The sequence below is a fragment of the Pinus tabuliformis genome, chromosome 7 (genome assembly GCF_031772625.1).
Source record: "Pinus tabuliformis cultivar Carrire ecotype Pingquan chromosome 7, CPIR1, whole genome shotgun sequence".
Lineage (NCBI taxonomy): Eukaryota > Viridiplantae > Streptophyta > Pinopsida > Pinales > Pinaceae > Pinus > Pinus tabuliformis.
The window spans coordinates 728,503,210-728,511,920 of NC_142293.1; the positions used below are offsets into that span (position 1 = coordinate 728,503,210).

At 39.1% G+C, this 8,711-nt stretch overlaps 2 protein-coding genes across 2 annotated transcripts; both read right to left on the minus strand.

Moving 5' to 3' along the window:
• Nucleotides 1–449: 449 nt before the first annotated feature.
• On the minus strand, nt 450–968 carry LOC149249608 (uncharacterized). Its single transcript, XM_089453421.1, has 2 exons — nt 846–968; nt 450–629 (listed from the first exon to the last, which is right to left on the minus strand). Exons 1-2 carry the CDS (start codon nt 966–968, stop codon nt 450–452), a joined length of 303 nt encoding a protein of 100 aa, XP_089309547.1.
• Nucleotides 969–2,983: 2,015 nt separating this feature from the next.
• On the minus strand, nt 2,984–4,540 carry LOC149249609 (uncharacterized). The gene is made up of 2 exons (XM_089453422.1): nt 3,745–4,540; nt 2,984–3,618 (listed from the first exon to the last, which is right to left on the minus strand). The coding sequence occupies exons 1-2, from the start codon at nt 4,538–4,540 to the stop codon at nt 2,984–2,986; spliced, it is 1,431 nt and encodes a 476-aa protein (XP_089309548.1).
• Between the last annotated feature and the right edge of the window lie 4,171 nt (nt 4,541–8,711).

Consider the following 8,711-nt stretch of genomic DNA (forward strand, 5'->3'; position numbering starts at 1 on the left):
CATGGCTATCATCATTAAACATCAATGGAAAAATACATATTTATTAATCTATCAACATTGTAACAGCAAATAGAAATATACCTATCCATCAAATTTATCATCATCATGCTTTTAGTAGAGAGCATACATATTCTTTACTACCCTCATCATCATAAATTCAGCTAGAGACCAAACTTAACTATTTAATGTTGCAATCATCAGAACACCAACAGATAAGATACATAACCATTCATGCTATCATAATATCAATGGAAAGAATTCATAAACATCACAACCATGCATATCTCAATCACTAATAATAGTGTCAAGTGTTCGGATCCTCAACCTGAGGTCCTCAAAGAATAAAATGTGGGCCTTATGGCTAAATAAATGTTTGTGTCATATCACTGTCAGTCAACTAGAGCGGGCACTACATACACCCCCTCTTAATAATGGACTTCGTCTCGAAGTCACTGGAATAGGTAAGGAAAACGGTGACGCATCTCCTCGGCGTCCTCCCAAGTAGCTGAACTAGGACTATAATTGTCCCACTGGACCTTGACCTGGTCCACTAACCGTCGTCTAAGCTGCAAATTTCTCTGGTCCAGTATGCAAACTGGTTCAGTCATCACTGCTCCCTCGTCCGAAACCTGCAAATGACCAAAATCAATAATATGCGAAGGATCTGAAATATAATGACGTAAAACAGACACATGAAACACATCATGCATACGTGCTAAAGATGGAGGTAAGGCAAGCCTATATGCCACTGGACTTTTCCTTTCTAAGATTTCAAAAGGTCCCACAAACCGTGGAGACAATTTTTCTCCCTTTCCAAATTTTATAGAGCTTTTTTGGGGCCTTACTCTCAGGAACACCCTATCCCCCACTTCATAACTTCGGTCTACTCGATGAGCATCAACATAGCTCTTTTTTCGATCTTGCGCTTCCTTTAGCCTCCTCCTAATCATGGTCATTTGTTCTTCCATCTCTTGCACCACTTCAGGTCCTATTAATACTCGGTCCTCTAGTCGGTCCCAACTGAGAGGTGTTCTGCAAGGTCTTCCATATAAGAACTCAAATGGCGCCATCTTTATGGAACTCTGATAACTATTATTGTAAGCAAATTCTACGAGTGGTAAAAACTCCTCCCATCTCTTTTGTTGGTCCATCACATACATCCGAAGCATGTCTTCAAGGATTTGGTTTGTCCTCTCAGACTGCCCATCTGTTTCCGGGTGATAAGCAGTGCTGAAGTTCAACTGGGTTCCCAAAGCTTCTTGGAAACTGGTCCAAAATCTTCCAGTAAACACTGCTCCCCTATCGGATATGATCTTTCTAGGCACTCCATGTAATCTCATAATCTCATTAATAAAAACCCTCGCAATTTCTGGTGCCTTATATGTAGTCTTAACTGGTATGAAATGGGCGCTTTTGGTCAACGTGTCCACTACCACAAATATGGAATCATGTCTTCTTGAGGTCATTGGTAGTCCCACAATGAAGTCCATTGATATAACTTCCCATTTAGATTTTGGTATCTCATGGGGCTGCAATAAGCCTGCCGGATGCCTGTGCTCGGCTTTTACTCGCTGACACTCTAAGCATCTAGCTACCAAGTTCACGATGTCCTTCTTCATCCCTTTCCAAAAGAAGAGTGGCTTTAGATCCGCACTCATTTTCTTAACACCAGGGTGTGCCATGTATACAGCGCGATGTGCTTCATTTAAGATTAATTGGCGAATATCTTCATTTGGTGGTACATATATCCTTCCTTGAAATCGTAGTAGCCCATCATTATCAAGGGAGTATTCCTCATATTTTGGGACCCTCATTTCATCCTCCCTCAAACTTTTTCTAACGTCCTGATACTAGGCGTCTTTAATTTGTAATTCAAGCAGTTTCTCCCTTAAATTTGTCTTCAAGGGAATGACTGAAAATATCCGCGGCCTCCTACATAAAGCATCAGCCACCCTATTTATTGTTCCTTTGATGTAAGTGATATCGAAATCATATTCACTAATTAGCTCAGACCATCGTCTTTGCCTTGCATTTAAGTGATCTTGAGTGAATATGTGTTGTAACCCACAATGGTCAGTCCTAAGATCAAACTTCCTTCCTAGAAGGTAGTGTCTCCAAATCTTTAGTGCATAAACAATTGTTGCCATTTCTAGATCATGGGTTGCGTAGTTTTCTTCGTGGGTTCTGAGTTTCCTTGATGCATAGGCTATTACTCTTCCTTCTTGCATCAACACACAACCCAATCCTTCTTTGGAGGCATCAGTGCAAACCAAAAATTCTTGTTCCATATCCGGCACCTTCAAAATTGGTGCTGTCGTTAATAACACCTTCAACCTTTGGAATGCCTCTTCACATTTTTCAGTCCAGATGAATTTCTTGTTCTTTCTTTGGAGCTCAGTAATGGGGTTTGCTATTTTTGAAAACCCTTCGACAAATCTACGATAGTATCCTGCCATGCCCATGAAACTTCGTATTTCATGAACATTGGTTAGTGTTGGCCATTCCGTGATGGCCTCGATCTTTACTGGGTCTACTGCAATACCCTCCCCAGAGATAATTTGTCCAAGATAATGAATCTTGGTTTGGTAAAAGGAACACTTTGACAACTTCTCATACAATTGGTTTTCTCTAAGACATTGAAGAACTATCCTCAAGTGTTCATCATGCTCTTCTGGGGTCTTTGAGTAGATCAAAATGTCATCGATAAAGACTTGTACAAACTTGTCTAAGTAATCCCAAAATATTCCGTTCATCAAACTCATGAAAACACCCGGGGCATTTGTCAGTCCAAAGGGTAAGACTACAAATTCATAATGCCCAAATCTTGTCTTAAAGGTTGTCTTCGAAATATCTTCTTCTTTGATTCTCAACTGATGATATCCCGACCTCAGATCTATTTTGGAAAACACCGTTGCCCCTTTCATTTGATCAAATAAGTCATCTATCCTAGGCAAAGGGTATTGATTCTTTATAGTCACTTTATTCAACTGGCGGTAATCAATGCACAGTCGCCAAGACCCATCCTTTTTTTAACAAAAATCACTGGGGCTCCCCATGGAGATGTGCTAGGTCGTATGAACCCCAAGTCTAGTAGTTCCTTTAATTGGAATTGCAATTCCTTTAGCTCTGGAGCCGACATCTGATAGGGTGCCTTTGCAATAGGCTCCGAGCCTGGTTTAAGGTCGATGGTGAAATCAATTTCCCTCCTTGGGGGTAGCCCAGGTAGTTCTTCGGGAAATACATCCTTAAATTCAACAAGAATTGGGTGTTTATCAAGACCTTCAGAGTCACTCTTTTCGTTTAGAGTTACCACTGAGAACAATTGACACCCCTTTCGCCTAAATTTCCTTAATTGTAAGGAGGAGATGAACCTCAAGGACACCCCTCGGTTCTTTCCCCTTAATGATTTTCGTTGGCCATCATCGTCCGTGAAATGTAGAATCTTGTCCTTGCAGTCTAGGAGTGCCTCATGTCGCTCCAACCAATCCATTCCTATAACTACGTCATAAACTCCTAGAATTGTCGAGTACAGGGATATCTTGGTCTTACATACACCCAGGTCCACCTCACAATCCTTTACCATTTTTCCTACAGTTCTTTTCATACCACATGCCATTTCTACATGTTTAAATTCATACTGTGGAGTTGCTTTATGTTTAATCATTGATAATGCATTTATAGAAATAAATGAATCAGTAGCCCCTGGATCTATTAAAATGAAAAAACTCATACCATCAATATTACCTGAGGTTTCTAACACAGTGGACTGGTGTTCGACCTGGCGATTGTTCACCGCTGCATGGATGCGATGAGCCTTCCCCAGATCCCCCACTGTAGTTGCATTCTTAGTTGAGTTGATATTACCTGTCTTTTGAGGGAAATCCCTCTCGTAGTGAGGACCCCCACAATTCCAACACCCCTTCCTAGGGACTTGGCTCCTACTACCAACTGAACTGTGAGTTGGTCTAGAACTTTGCTGGAAAGAAGATCGGTGCTGAGGTGGTGTGACTTGGTGCTGTCGCATAGGCTGGTGCGGTTGTGGTTGACGAGTTTGTTGCGGTACCCTGCGCGAATGCTGAGCTGGATGCCTATATGGTGTTCTTTGATTTCTTCCTGACCACCTTTGATGATTTAGCACAGGACCCCCTTGCAAATTTCCACGTTCCATATTGTTTCTACCTGGTACTCCTGATTCTGTGGGCCTTGTTGACTTACTATGTGCACTGCTCATGATCTCCTCCTCTGCAATGATTGCCCGCTGAACTGCCTCGTGCAAGGTACGAGGCATTAAGATTCTAACCTTGTTCTGAATGTTAACATTTAATCCATACACAAATTTGTTCACCTTGAGCTTCTCTGTGTTTAGGTGAGGGGCATAACGAAGTAATTCCATGAAACGTGCCTCATACTCTGGTAGGGAGCGACTCCCTTGCTTTAATGAATTGAATTCATTTAGTTGTCTCTCAAGGAACTCTTCTGACAGGTAACGCTCTCTAAATTTTTCTTCAAATAGCTCCCAAGTTACTTCTGATATATCCATCCCCAATTGGGTTAATAATGTCTTCCACCAAAGTAGTGCATTTCCCTTTAGCTAGAATATACCCATCTTGGCCTTCATGTTTGAGGTGTAATCTCTAAGGGTAAAACACATAGCCATGTTTTCCAACCATGCCTCTGCAGATTGACCATCAGTGGAACCCCAAAACTCTGGAAATTTTACCTTTTCCAAGTCTCGACGTACATCATTTCTTGTGGTGTTTTGGGGTGTTTCATTTTGTATGACCGGTCCTCCATGCTCCCGTTCCAAACGGTTTATTAATGCCTCAGACATGTGTTGGAATGATCTCATTAAGTTCAACACTTCTCCTGCTGGTATTTGTTCCTGTGTTGAGATGTTTTCCCCCTCATTAGGTGGGGTTGTAGGAGTAGGCTGTTGTGGTGGCGCCATGCTGTGCCCTTTAGCTGCCCCACTCCTTCTTGTACCTCTTCTAACCATGGTTCACCTGCCACAGTTTAATACGATTTTTCCTTATAAGATAAAAACCAATCAAATAAAAATTTTAACCAACGTGAGTGGTTCTATAATTTATTGTTATTAAAACATACTTAAGAATGCATTTCTAAACTTATTTGACTTAAATGTACGCATAATATTCAGTTTCCTTTCTTTTTTTTTAAATTTTTAAAATTAAGCTACCAGTTTAACATGGAAGCTAAGTCTTAAAATTAAAAGTTAGAATTTATCACCTACCCTACGTTAATATGGAAAGGAAGAAATTAAAATAATATAGTAGCATTTTATACTTAAATTTCCTTTACCAATGAATTCCCTTTTTTTTTTCTTTTTTTTTCTTTTTTTTTAAATACATCAATGAAAAAGCGTCTTTATAATGATTAAAAGAGAAATGATTTTCCCAAAAACTAAAATCCACTCCAAAATAATTACCCCCAAAAGGATGATGAGGGTATGAAACCCTTAAGGGTTTACAGATGAAAATTTAAATGCCCTTTCCTCCAATTAATAATGGGAAAAACTTTTAAATTGATTTTTACAAATATTTTAATACGACACATTTTTCCTAAAAGTGGAATATACTTTCTTCAAAATATAAATGAAAAATTTATAGTGAAAAGAATTTACTAATGAAACTTTTACCAATCAATTTCCCAAAACTGACATTTGAGAAAATTCTATCATATAATTAAATGAGAACCCAAAATAAAAATTTAAAAGAAGCACCTTTCCAGAGTTAATCGCTTCACTCTTCGCCCAGGAATTTTGACATCCAGGTGAGGAAGAACCTTTCCATCAAAATTTGTTCTAGTTTTAAAATTAAAAATAGAGTAAGTTAATAAATTAATTTAAATTAACACAAACGTCACTTCATCACTTCAGTTCAATGAATTTAAATGACAATTATGAAATCATGGAATGTAAAAACATAATCTAAGTGAAGGGCAAGGGAATTATAACAATCAATTGACAGTCATATTAAATCTACTGTTTATTCAATTTTCATTTCCATTTGTTTATATGTCAACCACAATTTGTAAGTGATAGTAGAAGGTAAATGACCAAGAGGAAGAAGGCAACCTGACTATGAAATAGAGCCATCTTCTAGTAACAAGGAAAGTAATGAGCATGTCTGATAAGAAGATTCAAGAAACGTGCTCAAGTTGCCAAACTTGAGTTACTGTGGGGTTGATTTTCAAATAGCTTGTTATTATTGTAACAAATCACTTGCTGAATTGTTTTCAAGGTTTGCGGTGTCCACTGTAAGCAGGTGAGTGCTCAAGTGTTCTTCACCAAATTTTCTTGAAGAAAACAAATATTTGAACAACATGGAAATTAGCAAAGGGTTTCTTGTTTGTTGCACCTGTCTCGTTGTCTGTCAAATTCACGATATGCACAGGTTAACTTCCGATCATGTTTCTCCTCTTATTTTGTTGTCCGAGAGATTCTTCCAATTTAGATTTTATTTAATACAACAATTCCAGGTAAGTGGCACAGCCTGTGGGACCGAGCTCATATTGATTATATGACCCCTAAACAACCTTAGACTGCAGGTACCATTACTTTTCCTGACACTACGGATCTGCCATTCTTTTAAGACCTCTCATCAATACCTGTCTGCTCCACCCGCCACGTGGCTGAAACGGTAATGCTAGATTGCGATTCCGCGCCGTAACAGCCTTCCGGTTTATGTAATTATGTGAGCTCAGCTCCTCAGCGTGTCGCACTAGCATGTGAACTGCGATTTATATGCTACGCTGTTGCCGCATTGTCGAATAGAATTGTCAAGCTGGAGTCCCATCAATTCCAAAACTAAGTAGTAATTAGTTCGTAGGCGCTTACGCAATATGACTATTTATCTGGGTACTTTACAGATCTTGCTTGGGCGTGAAGGCTTCGTTTTGACTTTCGTTAACGAAGTGCAACGAGGGAGATTCGTTGTTCCTTCCTAGATAACGTTTTCAGCCATGGCGTTGCTTTCATCCACCTATTTTCAGTTTAAATATAAAACTCTGTTTCATTTTATATATAAAGAAATCTACAACTGAGGTTTGTGTACAATCGAGGGACAGATCTGGCAATTCGATCTGGTTGATTTGTGTAATTAATGGAATAGATGTGGCCTGCGTTAATTGTCACAGATTCCGTTAATGTATCTGGTTGTATAGAAGTCCCCTTCATAGGCAAGCTAGCGGTTTTTACTACAAGTCTGTTATGAGTGGGCGTGTTCAAATATTGCCAGGGTAGTGCAGGGAAGCCGATTCATTATGCATTTGTTCATTATAACATGGATTTCCTGGAGGGCATGGCTGTCAAGTTTTGCTCTAGCAGAGCCGCTGTTAAGTGAAACAGTAGCATGTTTCTTTAGTTTCCCTGCATTACAGCGCTTTTCTTGACCAGTTTGTTGAGAAAAAACCGGATCTGGAGATGGGTGCCAGCGATGCTCTGGCCACCATAACAGATTCGAATTTGGACAACATAAAAAGGTTTGGACTGACAGCAGGTAGAGGATATCTACAGACTATCTCCAATTCTTTCATCACGCAATTCATGAAGTCTATCTCCAATTTTAATGTCCTGCTTTACATTTTACAACAGTGATGTCAGTCATCGCATAAATCTGTGATTGCAGCGTGGGATGCGTTGTGTTTTCGAATGCAGGGTAGGGTGACTGCACAAAGCTATTGATCTTCTGTTTCAAATCTTAAGATAACAAAGCCATAGATGTCAGAGTCATGGCTTCGAGTGTCCTGGAAAATCTTTTAGCTCAAAGAAGAGACTAGAGATCCGATAAGGATACAATAGTGTCTCCTTAATAGCGTCAAAGTTTAAAGAAGTACAGGTTATGGTGGATGATTTCCCAAAAGGGCAAGAAAACATTCTGGTAAAAGAAGACGGTTTCTTGCCAATGCTTTTATAATCAGAGTTCTGGTCAATCCTAATGCCAGTAACACCCATGTCTGCCAAGTGCTTACCTTAAGAGGTTGTCAGCCATCGATATTGGTTTGGCCATGGACTTCTTCATTTATATTTGAGTGGATTTCATTGTCTAATCAAGAGAATGAGACTCAGCATGCAACACGGCTGGAGTGGTTCGAACTGAGGGTTTTTTTTTTTTTAAGGATTTCATTTTTACTGCAGGTAATGTCCAAGGTTTTCGCACCAGTAGAGGGAATATGCCTGCGTCTAAGAAGAATGCAACTCAAAGACTCCGAGGCAGCTTTTACAAAATTTTGATTTTGCTAAATCCCTCAAAATAAAAATAACCAGGAAAAAAAAAATGGTAATATTTATGCTTTCGGCTCAATGAAATTATACCCAAAATGCTTACGGCTTCCTTACAGTACTCCAGATCTGTAAAAATATATTGTAAAAATTTTTACAAAGGTTTGTAAGAAGGCAACTGAACCCTGGAAATTTCGTAAATTTCCTTTAGAAAAGAGGAGGGCTTTTCAGAGTTTCGTCCTAAAAATTTGTTGAAAAGGGCTTGCGATTCAGATAAAAAAAAAATTAACACCGAACAAAATTGTCATAACCCCAAACCACTGTAGAAAATGATTTTATAAGATCTTATAAATTTAAACTCCTGAAGATCAAGTTGTAGAGATATTCTGAAACCTAAGAGTTTGATGGTACTCATACAAAATTTTAGAATGTAGTAACTATCTAACAAAACTAGTCACGCATGCATGGGCCC

Bases quoted from the DNA above. Each gene is read 5' to 3' on its own strand.
- LOC149249608 (XM_089453421.1), bottom strand. From the start codon at position 968: ATGGAAGAACAAATGACCATGATTAGGAGGAGGCTAAAGGAAGCGCAA. The intron at 630-845 runs GTAAGGCCCCAA...GGTCATTTGCAG, and splicing joins GGGATAGGGTGTTCCTGAGA to GTTTCGGACGAGGGAGCAGT.
- LOC149249609 (XM_089453422.1), bottom strand. From the start codon at position 4,540: ATGGATATATCAGAAGTAACTTGGGAGCTATTTGAAGAAAAATTTAGA. The intron at 3,619-3,744 runs GTAATATTGATG...TTAAACATGTAG, and splicing joins CACTGTGTTAGAAACCTCAG to AAATGGCATGTGGTATGAAA.